At 43.4% G+C, this 22,788-nt stretch overlaps 1 protein-coding gene across 2 annotated transcripts in view; it reads left to right on the top strand.

Annotated features, from left to right (window-relative positions):
• The window catches only part of COL4A6 (collagen type IV alpha 6 chain), a 291,413-nt gene that overhangs the window by 120,009 nt on the left and 148,616 nt on the right, over window positions 1–22,788 (top strand). For both annotated transcript variants that reach the window (XM_059911605.1, XM_059911604.1), the window contains exon 3: window positions 9,019–9,102. In XM_059911605.1, coding sequence (XP_059767588.1) covers window positions 9,019–9,102 — 84 coding nt within the window. The remainder of the gene's footprint in view (window positions 1–9,018; window positions 9,103–22,788) is intronic.

Genomic DNA, 22,788 nt, shown 5'->3' with positions numbered 1-22,788 from the left:
AGTGTAATAAAAGTTTCCTAAATATTTGTCTTTCTTTCATTGTGCCCAACACAGTGACTTAATACATAGCAGGTGTGCATTGAAGGTTGTCCTCAAATCAGTGAAGTAGACTTGGTGTGAGAAAGCCTTGTTCTAGTCTTGTCCCTTTCTGGTCGTGTCCCCTCTATTTAAATATGTCTCAGGTTCATTCACTTCTCCCCATCCAACCGCCATAACCCTTGTTCAGGCCACCATCTTCTCTCCAATAGTCTCTCTTTTTATATATATATATATATATATATATATATATATATATATAAATTTACTTATTTATTTATTTATTTTTGGCTACTTTGGGTCTTCATTGCTGCACGCGGGCTTTCTCTAGTTGTAGCGAGCAGGGGCTACTCTTCGTTGCAGTGCACGGGGTTCTTATTGCAGTGGCTTCTCTTGTTGCAGAGCTCAGGCTCTAGGCACACGGGCTTCAGTAGTTGTGGCACACGAGCTCAGTAGTTGTGGCTCGCGGGCTCTAGAGCGCAGGCTCAGTTGTTGTGGCGCACGGACTTAGTTGCTCCACGGTATGTGGGATCTTCCCAGACCAGGTCTCGAACCCGTGTCCCCTGCATTGGCAGGCGGATTCTCAACCACTGCGCCACCAGGGAAATCCCTCTCCAACAGTCTCTTAATTGGTCTCCCACCTCACTATTACCCGCTCCTGTCCACTAGCGATACTGCCACTAGAAAATTTTTTCTAAAATATCAATCTGACCATGTTACTCTCTGCTTAAAATTATTCAGTGACTTCCTGTTGCTCTGACAATTAAATCAAACCTCCTTAACATGGCCCACAAGACTCTGCATGAGCAAGTCTTTGCCTGCCTAGACAGCAAAATCTTCTGTCACTCTCCCCTTTACTTTCCTGTTTCAGTCACTCTGGCTTTCTTTAGCTTCTCCTAGCTGCCACGTTCTTTCTCACCATAGGGCATGTGCACTGATTTTTCCCTCTGTCTGGAAGATTCTCTGCCTCATTCCCATCCCTTGACCTAGCTGATGCTTCCTATTCTTCAGACGTCAGTTTAACTGCACTTTTTGGGGGTTTTTGGCCACGCCGTTCAGCATGGAGAATGTTCCCTAGCCAGGGATCGAACCCGTGCCCCCTGCATTGAAAGCACGGAGTCTTAACCACTGGACCACCAGGGAAGTCCCCCTAACTGCACTTTCTTAAATAAACTTTCTCTGATCCCATCAAGGAGGCCAAGTGTCCCTGTTGTACGTTCTCATATCCTTCCATTGGTCTCCTTTGTATCGTATAGCACAATTATAATTAAAAGATTATTATTTATTCTTCCAACATCTGTCTCCTCTACAAGAACATAGAGCAAAGGAGCAAGTCTATTTTGTCTAACAGGATACTCCCAGGGCATAATCCAGTGCCTGGCACAGAGTAGGCACTCAGTAAATCTTTGTTGAATGAAGAAGTAGTGCTTATATCTTAATGACTTGAACATTGTAACCTTTCAGAGTATCCTGTTTTTCTCCATCACACTTTGCACAATGATTATTCTTCAAATATTTGTGTAAGTATTTATCTGTATCCCATATGAGAATATCAGCTCCATGATGGCAAGTACTATGCTTACTTTTTTTTTTAAGAATAGTATTTTTTTTTAATATTTATTTATTTATTTGGTTGCACCGGGTGTTAGTTGTGGCAGGCGGGCTCCTTAGTTGCAGCATGTGAGCTCCTTAGTTGCGGCATGCATGTGGGATCTAGTTCCCTGACCAGGGATCAAACCCGGGCCCCCTGCATTAGGAGTGTGGAGTCCTATCCACTGAGCCACCAGGGAAGTCCCCTATGCTTACTTTTTAATCAAATTATATTTTACTGACAATAAAATGTGCTGATTATAAATGTGTAGTTTCATGAGTTTTGACAAATGTGTACACTCATAAACATCTCTCCAAACAGATATAGAACATATCCATTATCCCAGGAAGTACTCATGCCCCCAGTCAACCTCACTCTCACAACCCTGCAGAGGTAACCACTGATTTCTATCATCATATATTCACTTTGCCTATTCTAGAGCTTCGTATAAGTGGATTCATACTGAATATGCACTTGCCTGGCTTCTTTCACTTAACATAGTACCTGTGAGATTCATCCATGCAGTTACATGTATCAATACTTTGTTCATTTTTTTTTATTCATGAATAGTATTCCATTGTACAAATATACCACAGTTTGTTTATCTACTCACCTATTGATGGAAGTCTGGGCTCTTCTCACTTTGGGATTATTAGGAATAAAACTGCTATGAACTTTCATGAAAAAGTCATATTCAATTTTTTTTATCATCCTATCCCCAGCACCTAGCACAGTGCCTCGTACACAGCAGGCACACAATACACATTTGTTGAGTAAATGAGTGAATCTAATCCTTCCAATGTTAGTGATAACTGTACCTTTCCTTCCTGCTTTAGAAACCATATTAGAAGGCAAATAAGTAAGAGCGACTCAATTACAGAAAGAAACGTGAATACCCTCTTAATATGTTTAAAAGTAAGTTGCAGAGTTTGTACTTTAAAATGTTATTACTAACAATTACTTTCGACACTCCTCACATCTGAACTTGTCACACAAGTGTGTCATGATGCTACTTGTAGGATTTCCAGATAAAATGTAGGAGGCCCAGTTAAATTTGAATTACAGGTAAACAACAAATAGATTTTTAGTATAAGTATGTCCCAAATGTTGCATGGAACATATTTATGCTAATTTGGGACATACTTATAAGAAAATATGCTAATTGGGATATACTTATTGTTTTTCTGAAATTCAAATTTAACTCAGCATCCTGGATTTTTATTTGTTAAAACTGGCTACCCTAACTACATGTGAACTGTGTGACCTCTGGTCCTCAGGCCCCTTCCAGCTTTAAAGCTCAAAGATTCCTCACTTTCTCCCAGTCTCTTTCTCACATATTTTTCTCATATATCCTTCAGAAATGCTGTTCTAAGAACATTATGGACAAGATTTAGTTTTTCTGTTTGTGTGTCTTAAACATTTGCTTGGTGAATTCACTTTAAGGTCTAGCTGGACAGTACACCCCCTAAGGCCCTGGTTCATTCTGACTGGCTAGGGCTTTTCCAAGTGAAGTCCGAAATGCTTGTTCCTCTCCCCACCCCCTGAGCCCATCTGTTGCGTTTGTGTATGTGTGTGACCACAGTTGGACAGATGGAGGGAAATGCCTTCCTGAACTACTCATCAATGTCTGGTGTCAGCTTCATCCTTAAAATAAAGTGTGGGTGACAAGTCTCACCTGGTAGGGGGCCAGCTCCTACAGATCCATTTCTTCTCTTCCCAGAGCCTTTCATTCATAAACTCATAGAGAACTGTTCTTAAAAGGCAAATGCACATTAAACATGGGAGAAGACTAAGGTCGGTTTAGTGTGTGTGTGTGTGTGTGTGTGTGTGTGTTTAAATTTCAATGAATAGGTTTTGTTTTGGAATTGCTCAAAGTAAAGCCAGACTCTCTGTGTTATTATCACAAAGTACAGAAACCTAGGATGATGCTACAGGGGGCCAGGCTTAATGGAAGGGCACTAAGATTTTGAGTCAAACTTGGGTTTGAATTTGTGCCACTCCCTAGCTGTATGACCTTGAGTAGGCAAACTAGTAAACCCCTTCAAGCCTCAGTTTTCTCATCTGTGAAATGATGGTGGTAATAGTGCCTACCACACAGTGCAGTTGGGACAGTTCTGTGATATAGCAAAAGTGAAGTACTTAGCCAGGCACATAGCAGATGCTCCATGAGCGGTACCCATTATTATGAATGTGGCCCCAGGACTAGTTCTGATCCAGCCAAAGAGGCCTCTCTCGGTTTTTGGACCCTGAGGCAACAAGCAGGGAATGGAGATTGTAAAAGGGCACCTCAGCATCTTGTATTATTTTTCTTTTTAGAAGTTTACCTGTGCACTGAAAAGAAAGGCCCTGGCTTTGAGTCTTCACTTTGTCACTTAACTGCCAAGTAATACCAACTCTGAGACTCAGGTTTAAATTTTTTTTTAATCTGGAAAATTTATATATAAATTTTCCTTGTTTCAAAAGTAGTTGTGAGAATTATATCTATAGGAAGTTTGTTTAGAAAGTGTACAAACAATGCAAGTTATGGTAAGTGTACAAACAATGCAAGTTATGGTAAAGTCAGTAAACCCATCTTGATAAAAAAGGCAAAAGAATAAAAAGTCACCTCCCAACACTCATCTTTCTTTTCCTGACTTCCCAATTTCAAGCTGATTCCTGGAATTGGTGGCAGTGGGTTCAGTGGGGAAAAAAAAACAAGGCAGAGAGTGAGGATAGCTGGTTTCTTATCCCAACTCTGATACTTAACTTCCTATGGTGAGGAAGTCACTAACAGCTGAGGCTTCATTTCCTGATCTTTAAAATGCAAATTGATACAGCCACTATGGAGAACAGTATGGAGGTTCCTTAAAAAACTACAAATAGAACTACCATACGATCCAGCAATCCCACTACTGGGCATATACCCTGAGAAAACCATAGGTCAAAAAGAGTCTTGTACCAAAATGTTCATTGCAGCTCTATTTACAATAGCCAGGACATGGAAGCAACCTAAATGTCCATCGACAGATGAATGGATAAAGAAGATGTGGCACATATATACAATGGAATATTACTCAGCCATAAAAAGAAATGAAATGGAGGTATTTGTAATGAGGTGGATGGAGTTAGAGTCTGTCATACAGAGTGAAGTAAGTCAGAAAGAGAAAAACAAATACAGTATGCTAACACATATATACGGAATCTAAGGGGAAAAAAAAGCCATGAAGAACCTAGTGGCAAGACGGGAATAAAGACACAGACCTACTAGAGAATGGACTTGAGGATATGGGGAGGGGGTGGGGTGAGATGTGACAGGGTGAGAGAGTGTCATGGACATATATACACTACCAAATGTAAAATAGGTAGCTAGTGGGAAGCAGCCGCATAGCACAGGGAGATCAGCTCGGTGCTTTGTGACCACCTAGAGGGGTGGGATGGGGAGGGTGGGAGGGAGGGAGATGCAAGAGGGAAGAGATATGGGAACATATTGTATATGTATAACTGATTCACTTTGTTATAAAGCAGAAGCTAACACACCATTGTAAGGCAATTATACTTCAATAAAGATGTTTAAAAAAAAATGCAAATCAGTCATCCAGTGATCACTTAGTAGGTAGGCACGGTACTAGATGCTATAGTTATAAATAATACCAGCTAACATATATTGAGCATACTATATGTGCCAAGCACTTTGCTAGGGGCATTATCTTTAACCTCCCAAAACCCAATGAACTAAAGTATTATTATCCCTATTTTATAGTTGAGGAAATTGAGGCTTAGAGGGTTTAAACTGATTTGCTTTATAGTAAACAAACCAACATCACCTCATACTGTCTAGGGGGATAGGTGAAGATATAAAGAAAGCATTGTAATATTGTGTATGTGTGTATGTCGCTACATATACCTGTACCTCTAAAACACCTATGTCAGATTTGTGGTAGAAAATCAAATGAGATTTGGTGTGAAAGGTGATTTGAAGAAATCTGACACTGTTAAAACAGAGCTTTACCATGAGTTATTCACCATTTCAGAGAATCACTGCACTAATAGCAACTCCATCTGTGGTACTTGAGTCAGCAATACCACATTCCAGAATCATCCTGCTTCAGCAGACTGTAGCATTCCTGGTGATTCTGCATCAAGCTGCTAGCCTCTGATGACTTCATTACATCTTCATTTTTTTTCTTAATTAATTAACTTATTTATTTTATTTATTTTTGGCTGTGTTGGGTCTTCGTTGCTGCACTCGGGCGTTCTCTAGTTGTTGTGAGCAGGGGCTACTCTTCCTTGCGGTAGGCAGGCTTCTCTTTGCGGTGGCTTCTCTTGTTGTGGAGCACAGGCTCTAGGTGCGCAGGCTTCAGTAGTTGTGGCATGCGGGCTCAGTAGTTGTGGCTCGCGGGCTCTAGAGCACAGGCTCAGTAGTTGTGGCACACGGGCTTAGTTGCTCCGCGGCATATGGGATCTTCCCGGACCAGGGCTCCAACCCGTGTCCCCTGCATTGGCAGGCGGATTCTTAACCGCTGCGCCACCAGCGAAGTCCCTACATCTTCTAATAGAGCCATGTATGAGCATTTACATATTAAAATACATATTGTTTCATTAGAACGACTTTTGTTTTTTCTTTGCAATACAATTATGGCATAATAAGTGCCTTTTTTTTTTTTTTGGCCGCACTACGGGGCTTGCGGGATCTTAGTTCCCCGGATCGAACCCAGGCCTCCTGCAGTGGAAGCACAGAGTCCTAACCACTGGATATGCACTTCATGCATATACATGGAAGGGAGAAAGCATTCCAGGGTGGGAATGACACCAGTGATGTGGCCTGGTTTAGCAACGGTTGGCGTGTCCCCAGACAAGCCAGGATAGGGCAGAGACTTCCTCTGTTCTTGGTCTTGCCATGTTCCCTGGAAGCCACTCCTTTTATCCCTGCCCCCCCCCCCGCCCAGTGTAATTGAAGACTCCTGGGGGAACTGCCAGGGCCGGCATTACAGGAAATTGCCTTGTGGCCAGTGGGGCTTCTCTGGTTACTTTCCTCAGTGACAGAAGACAGTGATGGCTTCCTGTCTGTTAGCTGGGTGTCTTTGCCTCCTTGTTATGCCAGGTTCCCAAGAAACCTCAGCTTGTGCTCCTTATATTTTTGTTCAGCTCCTGTTGTTGGGATTTTTTCCCCCTGTCTTATCCAGCTCCCTGCCTCCAGCCTCCTTGCTCCACGCTAGAGATCTGGAAACTTTTGGTCCATGATGGACAAATTTTATGGGACACCTAAAGGGCATTGTTTCGAATTAGGCCATAGCTCCAAACAGATACCACTTTGGCAATGCCTGTTGAGTCCTCTCCCTTGAAGGTGATGAATTTATCATCTGGAAACAGACTGGTTTTTTTCTTCTTATTAATTATACGTGTTCATTGAAGACTGCTTGGAAAATACAGAACTATATGGAAAAGCAAATAGAAATTATCCATTATCCCGAGAAATATAGCACTCAACGTTAGACAAAGGGGGCACAGCATTGGTGAGGATTAAATTCAATGCTGCTCTGTCTCCCTGTTCTCTATTCCATTCCAGTCCCCAGCTTTCACCTTCCACAGCACCTCTTGATCTCACCCTTATGAAAACTTGCCTGTCCTGTATACCATAAAGTGGAGGGCAAACCGGAAAGTGTACAAAAGCACTTACCATGTCAAAGGCATATAAGAGAGATAAAATATCTTTCATATCAGGAAGGTGTTTGGAATCTAAAATAGCAATATTTTGTCATAGCTCTGCCATCACTACCTTATTACCGAGGTGTTGTGGTGATAAAGGGTTGTGGGAATGCCTAAAGAGATAAGAGACCATCTGAGAAATTCACAGTGCTCCCTGGGAGTTAGGAAAAGGTTCACAGTACAAAGAGACAAGAATGATTAAGTGTGAGGCTGGCTCATAAATATGCCTTTCTCTTTTGAACAAAACAGCCAACATTAAACAAAAAAGTTGGATGATACTAAATCCATCCCAGAGATAAAGTTCTTATTACAGATAATAGTTAGAATTTATGTGTTGCTTTTTTTCCAAGGTGGGTAGGGTCAGAATGGCAGTTTCCTCATTTTTGAGTCTGCATTGAGACAGAAGACTTAGAAAACACTCAAAGGCATAAGGGTTAAGGTCAAGGCTTTGGAGTTAGACCTGTGTTCACATCCCAGCTCTGTGAGGGCATCAAGCGTTTTTCACATGCCATCTACTGTTTTAGACATTGGGGATGCAGTGTTGGACAGCACAGATAAGGTCCCTACTAACATGGGGCTTACATTCTAATGGGGGGAGACAGAATGTTTAATGTTGAAAAGGTAACAGTGATATGATTGGAAGTAACTGGGGGCCACCTTAGGTTGAGTGGTCAGGAAAGGCCTCTCTGAGAATAGACAATTGAACTGAGACTTGGGTGATAAAAAGAGGCCAGCGATCAGAAACATCTAGGGGAAGAGCATTCCAGGCAGAAGTAACAGCTGGGGCAAAGGCCCTGAGGCAGGAACAGGCTTAAGTTTTTAAAGAATAGAATGAATACCAGTGTGATTGAAGCAGAGTGAGCCGGGTAGAGAGTGAGGAGAACAGGTTGGAGAGGGTCAGCACATGTCAGGTCATGCGGGGGGCCTTGGAGAAATTCAGCTTGTTATAATCATCACCATAAAACAGAGAAGGTGGGAGTTCCCTGGCAGTCCAGTGATTAAGATTCGGCGCTTTCATTGCCCGGGGCCCTGGTTCGTTCCCTGGTTGGGGAACTAGGATCCTGCAGGCCACGCAGCGCGGTCCAAAAAAAAAAAAAAAAAAAAAAAAGCAGAGAAGGGAAAAGGAAGTTGGATTGGAGAGTTAAGGGAATAGTGTACAGTATCACCTGAGAAACTTGGATCTGACTAACTGGGCACAGGGGTTTGAATGCTGTGCTGAAAGTGGGACCTGAGGAGAACAATTCTGAGGGCAGAGTACAGGGTGGCTATTTTCATCTATCATTACATTTCTGGCACTTGAATTTCTCTCAAGTTCTCTGCTACAGCTGCTGCTTTCTCAATGAGGGCAAATATATAAGTCCAGCGGGGCTCAGGGATACAGCTAGAGCCTATTTCCAGCCCCATGTAAAGAAATGCTCTTGTATTTTGTGGCTGGAATTTCTACCTATGTGGGGAGATTTAAGTCACAGTTCCCCAACCAGCTGCCAAACTGGCTATATAGTGAGGTACAGAGCTGACCTAAAAGGGTGCTAGCTTAAGATGCCTTTTTATTTCATGTGACTCATGACACCGCCAAGTGAGATGATTAAGCCGCTCTGATTTATTTGGTGAGGAGGAGTGTGGCTAAGGGGCATACTCCCTGGGTAGCATTGGCTCTTGCTTCACGTGGTTCACTAACTTTTTTCTTTTTTTCTTGTTTTTAATAGGGAGAGAAGAAGCCCTATGGCAAGCCATGTGGAGGCCAAGACTGCATTGGGGGCTGTAAGTGCTCTCCTGAGAAAGGAGCCCGAGTAAGTTGCTTCCTTCATTGTTGAAAGACAGATAGTCACAGGAGCCGATATCTGAAGTGTGTGTGTTTTCTTTAGAATTAAACTGCTTAGAATTTACTCTTATGACCTCATGGAACAAGCAAAGTGATGAAGACCAGCTGGAAGGAGCTTTGCTGACTAATGATAGGCAGAACTAGATTAGTCAAAGTCTCTGACGGACCAGGAAGAGGTTTCTTTCATTGACTCAATACCAGAGTTTCCTCAAGGTTTCATCTGGGGTATTTCCAAAAGGCAATTAAGTTGTGCAGAACCAGATTATGATATGTTTGTAGATGCACGTAAATTTTCATAGCTCATTTATAGGTAGGCTCTTCCCTACCACTCTGGGGGACAAGTGGTCCAATCGTTATCTACAGACTAGGGATGTGCTTCATCCAAAATCAAGGGTACAAGGTAGCCATAAAGTCCAGAAATATAGGTGACTATACATAAAGAATGATTTATAGATATTATATTAAAGCATAGGACATGTTTCAAAACATTAAGTGATTTATTCAATGTATTGTCCTTTAATAGCCATGCCCAGTTCAAATTGTTGTGCAAATTGCAATGAACACAGTGCCTTGATACACCATTTCTATCAATCCTCGTATATGCATATGTGATGTGTTGCCCCAGATGATTTGTATTTTTGATTTGCACTGAAGAAACCTGCATCTTTAGTATAACTCAGCAAAAGTATTCAAGGGGGATCAATCCATAAAAAAAATAAAATCCAATCTACGTCTTCAAAATTTATGGCCACCCTGTAGAATTGAGATCTTCCGACTTGCAGCATTGTATTTGCACTCTCATCACATTCAAACAAGCCTAAGAGCTTACATTGTCAAAGGAAGGTAGCATAAATAGGTCAACCAAACCCTTAAAAACATAGCCGAACAGGGAACAGAGTGACCGCTCCACCTCCTCTTTCATTATCTTCCATTTGCAGTACAGTGAAATGTCAAACTATGCCAGAATTTGAAGGAAAAGTATAAAAAGCCATCTCTTCATCAAAAGGGACCAGACATATTGTACATTAAAGGCACAGACTTAGGGAATCATAAAATATTAGAAAGGGAAGGTATCTTCGTGAGCTTCTCATCTTATCCACAGATGGTAGAGGAAACAGTCTCTGAGAAGGAAAATGACTTCCCGGGTCACACAGCAAATTGATGACAGATTCAGGCTATTACCTGGGTCTTTCGATTTCTCGCCTGTTTACTTTACCCACTGCTGTCTCCCAGGGAAGTCGTGTTCACTATAGCCACCGAGGCCCACGTTCTTCCTCTGATCTATATCTAGGAAACACTTTGGAAAAAAATAATTCTACAACAAATATATGAATATGTTCTTAAACTACAGCAAGCAACACAGACAATGCAAAAGTCTCCCTTGATGTTCTCTCGGTCCCACTATTGTCCTTCTGGTCTTTTTCTGTGCATGATCAAAGATATGTACGAATATGTATAACAATAGTTTCATTTTCTGTTTTTTTTTCCCAAACTATAATCATAAGTATATATTCTATGCCTTTTTTGGTTTGTTTGTTTGGTCACATAATATGTCCTTAAGATCTTTTCCTCTACCCCGAAGTTTAATCTAGCCATTTCCCTTTTGATGAACACATAGGTTGTTTCCAAATTTTTGCTATTTTAAAAAATGGAAGTGCTACAGTAGAAATCCTTGAACAGTCCTCCTTGTACTCATTTCTAGTATAGATACTAAGGATCCGAATTACCAGATGTAAGGGTAATGGGCATTTTTAATTTTAAAAGCCGATGATCAATTACCCCGCAGAGTATCTATTGGAATTTATTTACATCAACATTGTTGTACAAGAGTGCCCATGTTTCTATACCCTTGCCATCACTTGATATTTTTGTTAATATGGGTGAAAATCATCTCAATTCCCAGACTGCATGTAAGTTTAAGCGTCTTTTCACATATTCATTGCAGGTTTGTATTTCCTCCGTGAATTTCCTGGACATATCCTCTCCCCACTTTCCTAAGGGGCGATTCTTATTGACTTACTTTACCCCTGCAAAGATACAGCAAGTAAAAATGGCCCAAGTGGAAGCAGATGAGATTTGAAGTTTGACACAAAAGGGCATTTCCTGGTGGAGCGTGAGGGGCAGGAAGTTGGTTAGACCCTGCAGCCAGGGAACTGAGAAACAACTCTGAACTGTTTGTGGGGCTGGGGAGCCTTTAAAACTAGAAATTCTTATATATTCTGAACAGAGGTCAGTCCTACACCAGGCAAACATGCCTACGATGACCTCATTGTTTCACCCCTGGCTGAGATTTTGATCTTTGAAGATAGAAGGCGGTAGATTTCCTCTGTGAGGAGCTCTCATTTGGATTCCAAACATCTGGAGCCCTAATCTGGCTTCTCCTTTGAAAACATGAGTGGTTGAAGGGGCGTGGGACGGAGAAAAATAGAATATCACCGCACAGATCTTTTTCGTCAATATTTAAAAGACTCGGTGTCCACACAGTCAAATATGCTCCTAAAACTTTATTTGTGAAGCCTGAAGTTTCTGGGAACGCTTGTCAAGGTCAGTGAACCAGACCAAGCTGTATTTCATGAGTCAAGGGCAGGAATGTCCTATTTCCCAAGTAGATCAGGAGGCCAGTGCACATGGGGCCGATCCTGTGCACACGGATGCTTGAAGCTGCCCACACAGCCAGGCCCTTTTTACTCATCTTCCCTACCCTCCCGCGTTCCCAGGGCCAAGCAGGATTGTTTAAACTGGACCCAGCACTGTTGACCCTGCAGGGCAGCCCCTCAGTACCCCTTTTGTGCAGATGTCAGAAAGATTTGAGACTGTTTTCCTTAGCTGAGAAGAGGGCCCCTTTTGGATTTCAAGCTGTTCCTCTCCAGCTCTGCGAGCTGGGAGGGGAACGGAACGTTGGTTCACCCCTGAGATATGCTGCAGCCCTTTGCAGGGCCTGCCTCCTGCCTTGGGGAGACATCAAGCACATAGCTTGCTGGGCAGTGTGTATTTTTCTTTTGCCAGAGGCCCCTTGAACTGATTAAGACATTTACACAACACCTAGCACTCGTGCTCGACTGTGATCCAACTCTTTTTGGCTTAAGCCATCTCAAACTGATTTCTCGAAGGCATGCCGTGCCTGGTAAAAAGCCCTCGCCTAGCGTTGCTGCACTGCTTTGTGCTTTCCAAAGCATCTTTTCCCAGGGTCTGTATCATTATCTGTATGCAACAAATAAACTGATAAGTGATTTGCCCAAGGTCACTAGCCTGTCAGTGGCTAAACCTTATTTAGCCTACTTTAGGAGAATGGCAACTTTAAAAAATGACATGCCTAGTAATGTTAAATAAAGGTGTTTCTCCCCCAACCCCTGGACATTTAAATTTGGATTTAATGTTTGACTTCAAGCTTTCTTTCTTGGGGGTGAGTGTTATTATCTGGAAAAACCATTCTTTTGAGTTGTTCTCTTCCCTGGTATTTTTTTTCTTTTGCCATTGGATTGATCAAATCGTTGTAGGTTGACATTTCCATCCCTTGCCCTCTTTTCCCTACTGGATTTGAAAGCTGTCTCTGCATTACCCGCGTGTGTTTGTCTGAGTTGGGAGCAGGCGGGACTGTTTGTTTTGTTCTGAGTCTACTATTCCTTAATAGCATTTCAGAGTTTTCCCTGTTTTAAGTGTTCTGGTGTTTACATAAAGCATGGAGAGCTCCTAATTATCCATGCCATCTAAGGGTGCATTATCACAGAGAATCCCAAACCACAGGGGATGTCCCCCCCCCCCAGGTAAGGGCTGTTGGCCCCTGTTTTATGGCTGTGGAAGCTATGTCCTAGCTAGAGAGTTTATGAGACTAGCCTGAGTTTCACGAGAAACAGCCCAGGTTTCTTGGTTCCTTATCTCCTGCCTGCATCCTGCTGCTTCTCTGTCACAAAGTGTGTTTCCCATGAATTCCAGAGCCCAGATGCATTCACCACCAGCCCCTTCAATTTACTCTCCTCCTGCAAACGGCTGGCATTCCCTGTGTCAGCTGACTGGCGCCATGGCTACCGAGAGTACCCAGAGGTTGTTCCATTTTCTCCTGAATTAGGCAATTACGGTAAAACATCTTTCCCTTCTCTCTGGGTGCCCTGACCAGCCACCGTCCTTAGCCTCTACAGTTCCAAAGCGGAAAGCTCATAATGCGCATGACCTCCTTGGGTGGCCGGGCCTTGCTCCAGCTGCCTGCGATCAGGCGTCTTGCCCCTCTGCAGGCTGGCCTCACTGCTAACGCTGGGCACCACTAACCTGCCTGTTGCCAAAAACAACGGACATTTTTCTTTCTTATCTTCTTTGACTTTGCTGCCCGAGACACCCCCTTCTTTCCTGCAACTCTCAGTTCCCTTGGATTTCATCGTGCTCTTCTCTCCTGGTTCTTTCCTATTCTGATTGGGACTCCCCAGCGTTCTGTCCTCATCCTACTTCTCTTCTCACTGTAGGCCTCTCCCAGGGTGGTTTCATATATTCCAGAGATCTCAGCTACCACCCATACAATGATAGATATTCAGTCTCTATCTCTAGTTCAGACCTTTCTCCGTAGCTTCGGATCAGCATTATCAGTTTCTTGCTGGATATCTCTGCTTGGAGTTTCACTGGCACCACAAACATGTATCGCACAGAATTCAACCAGCAACTCCCACCAGACGCGTTCCTTCCTAAGTCCTACCTTGTGTCTTCCGCATGTCAGCCCCACCAAGCACTCCATTGCTCAAGCCAGGAACCCAGGAGTCATTCTTGTCTTCTCTTTCTTTTCTCCACCTCCAATTCATCATCAAATCCCATCTATTTATCTTCTTAAATTGAGCTCAAATCCATCCACTTTTCTCCATACCTATTTTTCTCCAATCCAGGCCTGAATAATTTCTTACCTGAATTGCCATAATAGTCTCCAGACTGGTCTCCCAACCCCCAGTCCCACTACTTACCATCCATTTGCCACTCTGCTGTCATCATCTTTCCAAAACATAAATCTGATCACAAAACTCTTGCTTAAAATCTCTCAATGGCTCCCCATAGATCTCACAATAAAATCTTAAAACTCTAGCAGGCTTACAAAGTCCTCCATGACAGGGCCCTTGACTACCTCTCCAACATTACCTCTCATCACTAGGGGCCTCCCTCTTCAGAAAAAGAAACAAAACAAAACCCTACACATAAACCGAACTATGTATAGTTCACAGAACCTGCTATGTTACTTAATACATTCCAGGTTTTATACCTGCTACTCCCTTTACATGTACTTCCACTTTATATGTACTTCCACTGGCTCTACCCCTTTTCTGCTGACTTGCTTCTCTTTACCCATCCTTTAAAACTGAACACAGATTTCACCTCCTCAGAAGCTTTCCATGATAGAAGGTTATCTACTCTTCTCATCCTTCTTCTCATGCTGAACTGCAGCAATCTAATGACTTGTCTGATCTCCACTATCTTATGAACTCCTAAAGGGCAGAGATTTGGTCTCCTTAGACCCTGCAGGGGCAGTAGGCAGTACAGATTGTTTCATGAAGGACTGACCAACCAACCAACCAACCAATTTGGTTGGGTATGGTTCCAGCCCCGCTCTCCTGGATTAGCTCTTAGGTTGCTGTGAAGCAGATGAGAGTCTCTTGTCTAGGGAGGAATCCATTCTGCTAAAAGAAGGCAAAAAGGCAGGGCAGTCATTTCCATATCTTTTTTAGATCTTGTTAGCTGTAAGGATCCCAGCTCTTTCCCACACTCTGGTTCCCATAGCTTGCTTTGGGATCTTGCTCTACGTAACTCCTCTGGGTTTTTGACCTTGAAAGCTTCTTTTGCCTGATTGCTTCTTACTCTGTGCCTACCAAGGCAAGGGACTTGGCAAAATGCTGTTGTTTTACTACCAGCAATTCGTGCTTTTTCCAAGGTGAGGACATTCATGAATAATCGTGAGTGAAAGATAATCACAAACTTTCTTTTCGACATTGATTTCACCCTCCTCTCCACCAAACCTTTTGCTTAAAGCCTCTTAACCTTACGCAAAGTTGATGGTCTTGAGTTTCCCTTGTTCCTCTTCCTTGTAGGGGGAGAGGAAAAGTGTTTGCACAGGGAAGTAGCCACTGGGTGACAGCAGGGGAGGGAAGTAAAAAAATCAAAGAGCCCTGTGTATTTTAAATATAGTTGTTTGGGTCAAGGATAATTGATGGTAATGTTAAAAGTTAGTGTCTCTGCCCTGAGTCAAGATGCAATCGTAGCCCAGCAGATGTTTGTGGTTATCTTAATCCTCTCTTTGATCATATTGGGACAGTGTGGGATTTATGGAATATATTATCCGTACTAGTGAGGAAGGCTTCTGTTAAAGAGAAGCCAAGGGGCTGGAGGAGGAGATTAATACACAGCTGTGGAGTCAAGAGCACTGCTTTAGATACCCAGAGACCTCAGTGCCATGCCTGAGCTTTGCCAACTGGATGACATTGGGCTGGTGCTTTCCCCTCTCAGGGTCCCAGTTTACCAATCAAAAGAGTGAGGGGTTTGGGCAGGGTGATCTCAAAGAACCCACCACCCACCAGCTCTGATGATCGAAGTCAGACCCCGTGTTACTGTACCATGACAGTTCCTTGCCCCTAAAGTGTCTTATCGTGCTTTCTAGTGTGGCAGTGAGATACGGAGGGCCATTTTTGACAGTGTTCTACCCTCTGGAGTGGTGTCTTGGCAGCTGCCTCAGACGTAAATCACTTGCTGTGGCTTTTTACTGCCGATGCTGGAAGTGCCTAACAGCTGAAGTTGCACCCCTGCAGGAATGTGCCGTGCTCTCCTCCTTGACCATCTGGCTGGTGTGATTTGAAGAGAGTCACCGGGATGTCGACTCACCACACACACCTCCCAAATACCTTCCCTGCCTGGCCTGCCTGCAGTTCTAGCTTTAGAGACATACTCTTTAGGTTAAGCATGGCCCCATCTTTACATTGCTTGAATAAATTGCATAGGCCTCTCCTCTGGGGAGGAGTCATGTGTACAAATCTTTAGAGACTGTTCAGTTTCCTTGTCCTGCCCTGCTCATCCATATGTCAGAGACATTGGATATCAAGACGTGGGTGAGCATCTTGCCTGCTAACGTGTGACGTAGTCTCTCCTCCCAGAATCTGCCTTCATCTTCCCTCCACAGATGTATACTCCTCTCCTCTCCTCTCCTTGTTCTTCTCTGGTCTCTAACTTCCTTCTTTCTCCTTCCCGGCTTCCCTCCCTCCAGCTCTAGCATTTCTAGCTCTCCGTCCCTCATTCTCATTTTCCTCACCCAGTTACTGCCCTCTGCTTTCAGTTGCCTGGGAGGGCTTCCTGTGTCACCGGTGCCTGTTTTTCGTCCTCTATGAGCAGGTGTGAAATTATAGCAGCAGGAGATCGGAAAGAGTGGCTGAGATGTACTTACAGAAGCATTGCACTTCTCCAGAGATTCTAAATCTCAAAGCCTGGATCAGTGATCTCCAAAATTGGTGGGTTTGTGGGGAGGGGGAGGTTGGCACATGCAGATCAGCCCATTGTAGAATCAGTGTGAAAGAAAATATTACGACTTCTATTTCCATTTAAATTGAAAACATCTAGAAAGAAATGAAGATTTGGATTAAAACAATTTAATTTATGTAAAGTGCTTAAAACAGTGTGTAGTACACCAAGTGCTATCTAAATATTAGCTATTATTAGCACTACTATTAAGCCTTTCAAATATGTAATACACGTATTGTCACTGGCACCCTCTGTTGCATATGCTTTGTAAGGTATTCTGAGGGAAGAATGGGAGCCCACAGGTGGAAGGGTTGACCCTGGAGCCCTTACTTTTTTTTTGTCTTCTATATATACCAGAGATACTGCTATCTCCTTGGGCCCAGTTAAGCGGATTTACGGATTATATTATCTAACTACATTAACCCTCACAAAATGGACAACTGGCTTAAGAAGATTCCCGCAAATAAACCATGTATTGAAGATAATACCAATAATGTAAGCACATGAAAATGGCAGCGCTCACACTTCTCTTACTCCTTGAATGAGTTTTTCCATCAGCCTCATTGTGAGGTAAAAAGCACAGCAACCTAATCATACCTGACAAGAAGTCAGCAAAAAAGTGATGCAAGAATAATCAAGAAGACTAAATGAAATATGGATTTATACCCATTCTCAGTAATGAAAGATCTTTCCCTAAGTGTATATGGTGCCTTGAAATACTAGCTAATAATACAATGAAGCCATCACAATGAACAAGACATTTGACATCCTATTTATTTCAGCTGTAGCTCATCCTTTTACATTTTCTATTTATTGTGTGCATTTCATAATATATGTGTAGGTACATATATATGCAGCGTAGGACATGTATGTAATTTATATAATCATTAATGATATAGTGTGTATATATATAAAGCATGCTCTAATTGTTTTTAACTGAAAAGGGTGTGCAATCAGAGACTTGGAGACCGCCGTCCTAGACCATACTTAACATAGATGGGACCTACGAGCAGAGGCAAAAGAACTTGAATAAGAAAAAAATAACTGTCCCCAAATCTCTTGTTCTTTCCCTTTCGAACAGCCATGGCACCAACTTTAGAGCCTCACCTTGACAACTTTATATAAAATAAAGCAATGGGGATCTCAGGAGCTGGGAGAAGTGAGACAGCAAAGAAATTTAAAAATCATAAAATCTCAAGCCTGGGAGGTTGGATCCAAGCCCCAAGTGGCATATCATGGTTTATAAACCATGCGTGTGAATGCTCTTTCCCTCTCTTTAAATGTGAAGACTTTTAGAAGAAAGCATTTCAGAGAGGTTAAGAGACTTTCCCAAGGTCCCTTGCGAGTGGCATAGCTGAGATTTGAACCAAGTATTCTAGCCCCCTGCTCAGTGTTCTTTCCACCATGTCAAATGGCCTCTTAATTTCATGGCCATAATCAGCTGAGCTCATCTTGATTAGATTGTTGTGAATGGAGGAATACTTGTAGTGGAGAAGAAGATGCCAAGAAGATGTAGACCAGATATCAACAAATCAATCATCCTTTCCCTGCCCCAGTGAGAAGTAACCCCTGACCATGTGTATAGCATCTGTTTATATCCTTGTCTGGGTTTTAAAATGTTTTCCTAATATCCCTGTCTTTTAAAAGTCACAAGAACTGAAATCCATGCATAAGGAAAGCCTGGTTTTCATCTGTGATTACAAGTTTTGTGAGGTGTCACATCAGTTTTTACAGCTCTGATACAGATCTGTCCCTTTATGTAGGCCACTCGCTGTATGGAAGTTCTCTGCAATGGAGTTAGAAATGTGTATAGATGAAACTACCAAATATATGTCAAGGAAATAATATGATGTCTGTTCTGAGAAGACTTGCATTAATGGAAGTCTTCCAAGAATGTTTAACAAAATTAATTGCATGGCATCTCTCTTAAGCTATAGAAGTCGATGGGAAAAAATGTGCATTGCTTTGTTTGCAGAAATTTACCTCACTGTCATCTTTTCAAAAGAGCTTTTATTTTAACACATAAGGCAAATGGCCAATTGTTTAATGACCACCTTTACTTATAGAGGTAGAGGTCCTAGACTATGCTCTGCATTTTGTTTTTCTCATTGTGTTGCATCAGGTTCAAGCCCACTACACAAACATTTAAGGAAACACTCTGGGGGGGGGGGGTGCAGGCACTCTGGAGAATGCAGACATATCACAAGCACCAGAGTTAGGGAGACTACACACATACACACACACACAAACACACACACACCGTAGCCAGCAGCAGCCCTTAACTACACAGCACTGCATCATCTGATTGAAAGTCTGAGTGCCAGAGCACAAGTCCTCAAAAGGACGTATTGGTATAGACTGGAGTGATTAAACAAACTATTTTTTTTAATATTATGACAAAAATGTTTCTTTAGGAAGATTAATTTGATGGGGGCTGTACAGAGTGGATTAGAGTGAGAGACATGATAGGCGGATAGAATGCTCTCTATTTTTAGAGGTTAAGTGGCATGTCCAAAATCCCCTAGCACAGCAGAATGGAAACTTTGCATTTTCTGCTGCTCAGATCCTATCTTTCTTTAAATGATTCTCTCCAACCTTGAACACACGCAGAGATGCATACACCTTCAAACAGTGATTTGATGATGAGGGCTCATCTTCATTGAAGGTATCACCTTTTTGTTTTTTATTACCTGAACGATGGTACCAGTTCCTTTCCACCACATTCCTCTAACTCCTTGGAAACCAGTATCCCCATTGGTTAGTCTCTACTGATGCCAACTGAGGAAAACTCATCCCAAAACCAAGTGGAATCAGCAGCACTGAAGTGACCTTATTTTGATTACAGAGAGGACAGGAAGGTGCTTCTCTCCATCGCACGCTAAAAGCTCCTACAGTTACTACAATGCCCAGTGAGAAAGGCCACCTCAGTGGGTTCTGAAAGAGCATCTGTTTCCGACTTGATGCATTTTGTTGTGGGAGTTATGAGTGAAAGGTAGGGTTTGAGGAATCATGAAAGAAGGAAGTCGCTGGTTAATATAAGACAGATCTTAAAGCTTGGTCAGCGGAGATATCTACAGAATGCCTTAGAACGGTTCCCTTATCCTGAATTACCAGCTAGGACCTTAGCAGGCTCTGTGGACTTAACAAAGCACTCGGCTTTGCTATGACAGCTTTTACAGTTTTTACAAGGTTAGTTTTACTCCTTAATTTTTGAAAACCCAGAGGAAAAAATGTTCATTCCTTTAGACCCCAGGAAGATTAATGTATATGTTTGGTTATCAGCCATCTCAAAGAAACCATGGTCTCTGGCCCTGTACATGTCTTTTCTAGTTCAAGTAATTGGAACAACTTGGCATTCCACTGCTTTGGTTGGGTTCCCTCTTGGGCTTGACACCAATCAGTGGTTGCTGTCCCCTTCACATGTTGCTGCGGGAATGCCAGTAAAGCTCTGAGCAAAGCAGGGAGCTGTGGAGAAACAGGCTGTGAGGCCCTGAATGGAATGAGGGGTAACCAGGGTTCAGGAGCCAGGTTTCCCCAGAGAGACAAAAAGAAAGCAAACAAAAGGAAGAGACAGGTCTAAACAGGCTCCCCAGACAGGGCCCCCGTGCTGTAAGAACAGAGCCTTAAACTTCACAAAGCTCAGGAAGGGAGGGGAGCCAGGGGTTAAACACAGCCTTTGCAATTCAGTTGAAGAATGATTAACTGAGCACACATAGAAAAGCCCCACGTGTTCATATAGAGCAACATTTGTTATTCTTAAAACCCATGCAGACACTCCATGAATTTAGAAATGTACCTAAACCTGTACATCCACAGAGATATTAATATTGATCCCCAGAAACCCCAAGGGTACCACCCCTCAGAAACAGACTCAGAGAGGCTCAGCAGCGCAGAAACACCGGGAGTCCCACCATGCCTAACAGTGGGCTGGTTTTTGAGGCATGTGACGGAGCTTAATGCCTGACAAATCCAGTACTGGCACCTGGGGCCAAGGTTCCAATGACTGGCACCAGAGTGGGACACACAAATCTCTCTTTGAGTTTACTTTCCAAATCAAGCCCAAGCCTAGCTCTAGCTAAGAGCAGGATGGAAGCCTGTCTCCTCCGGCCCGTGTGAAATGAGGAGCCGGGCTTGAAGGCCTCCCAGGTCCCTTGGAGGAAGCAGAGCAGGCGCTGTAGCAGAGCCCCTGCCCCCTCGTCTCCCCCAGGCTCATCGACAGCCTAATGACAAGCCGCCCGCAGGCCCCAGTGTCCCAGATTCCTGAGGGGGAGCTCATCGCCCGCCTGCCCGCCCGGGAGCTCCTCGCGGGGTCCCCAGAAGCCCCCGCTCCCCGAGGGCCCCGAGCCAGCACCCACTCCCACACCCAGCCCGCCCCAGGCGCCCGGGGGGCCGGGTTTCCGAGAGGGCCGCTCGGCTCGGTTCGCAAGGCTGCCTCCCAGGGGAGGAGGACCGGCCCGGAGGAGACACAGAACTTCCTCTGCAGGCAGAGGGGGAGGCCCGGGGTGGCCCTGAACCACCGACCCGCCGCCCCACCGCGTTCAAGGCCCAAACCGAGGGGCCGCCGGCCCTTAGCGATGGGAGAAGCCAGTCGGGAAGAAGCAAACACGGAAACAAACACAACCTGGGAACTTTGGACCAGCTTCCAAACTGAAAGTCCTCAAATATACCTTGGCCGCCCCCTCGCAAAAAAAGCATTTGCCTCATGAAAAAACCTAGGCACTTAGACTGCAGGATGGCAGAGCCAGAGCACCTCGGGGGATCATGTCGTCCAACCATTTCAGCTTACGTATGGGGGTCCATAGTCAGGAAGAGACTTAAGCTCCAAGGAGTTTTCCTTGATTATGAAGGCCAGGGGTGTGTGTGTGTGTGTGTGTGTGTGAGAGAGAGAGAGAGAGAGACAGAGAGACAGACAGACAGACAGACAGACAGACTATCTGATCTGGAATACTGAACCATGGAACTTGTGAGCAGGAATGCCCTTACCCCAGTGACCAGATATTCTTCCCACTTCCCAGGGATTCACAGGCACTCAGAACAGGGTGGGGGAAATTTCCCATTTTGGTAGTCCAAGAAAGTACAGTGGTTGAGAGCACAGGTTTTGGAGCCAGATAAGCCCATCTTTTAAGATCTGGCTTTATCAATTACTAGATGTGTGGTCTTTACCCAGTGGTTCTCAACCAGGGGCAGTCTTGCCCCCCAGGGAACATTTGGCCAGGTACGGAAACATTTTTGGTTGCCATAATTGGTGGGGTGCTACTGGCATCTAATCAGTAGAGGACGGGGATGCTGGTAAACATCCTACAATGCACAGGACAGTCCCTCACAACATGGAATTATCTGGTCCAACATGTCAATAGTGTCAAGGTTGAGAAATCCTCTGTTAGGCAAATGACTTAACCATTCTAAGCTTTAGTTTCTTCATCTGTGACCCGGAGTAATAGTACCTATCTCACAGGGTTGTTATAACATATAGACTAAAACATATAAAGTCATTAGCATAGTGTCTGGCACAAAGTAAGTGCTCTACTAATTATTAGCTATTAGTTCCCCAAACACTCCATTAACTCCACCTTCTCTTATAGTTACTGCCCTGTATCTCTGTTCCTCTTACAGCGTAACTCATTGAAATAGTTGTTTATACTTAAAATCTCCACTTTTCACATTCTCTCTCGAACCTACTCTAATCAGGCTTTCTTTGCCACCACTCCTTTCTTATAAATGTCACCCGTGACATCCACTTTGTTAATTGCAACGACCGTGTCTCAGTCTTCATCTTACTTGACCTGCCATCAGCATTTGCAATGGCTTTTCACTCCCTCTTTCTTGAAAAACTTTCTTTGCTTGGCTTCCAGGACACCACTCCTTTGATTCTCCTCCTACCTCAATGTAGAAAGCTTTGCTCCAAGAAGAGAGGGACTTGATCTGATTTATTTTGTTTTGTTGAATGAATAAAGTAATGAATAATATTTATTGTAAGGATTAAATGAGATCATGTATGTAAAGTGATTAGCACACATCAAGCACTTAATAACTGGTCACTGTTACCAGTACTACTACAACTATTACCACTGATGCTATTGCTATTATTATCCTTCTCCCCTACTGGGCTATGAGCCTCGAGCATGGATTAACGTTTAGCTTTATTCAATAGCAGGGTATATATCCAAATCTGGATATATAT

The sequence above is a fragment of the Balaenoptera ricei genome, chromosome X (genome assembly GCF_028023285.1).
Source record: "Balaenoptera ricei isolate mBalRic1 chromosome X, mBalRic1.hap2, whole genome shotgun sequence".
NCBI lineage: Eukaryota > Metazoa > Chordata > Mammalia > Artiodactyla > Balaenopteridae > Balaenoptera > Balaenoptera ricei.
This window is presented reverse-complemented; position numbering and strand designations above follow the sequence as displayed.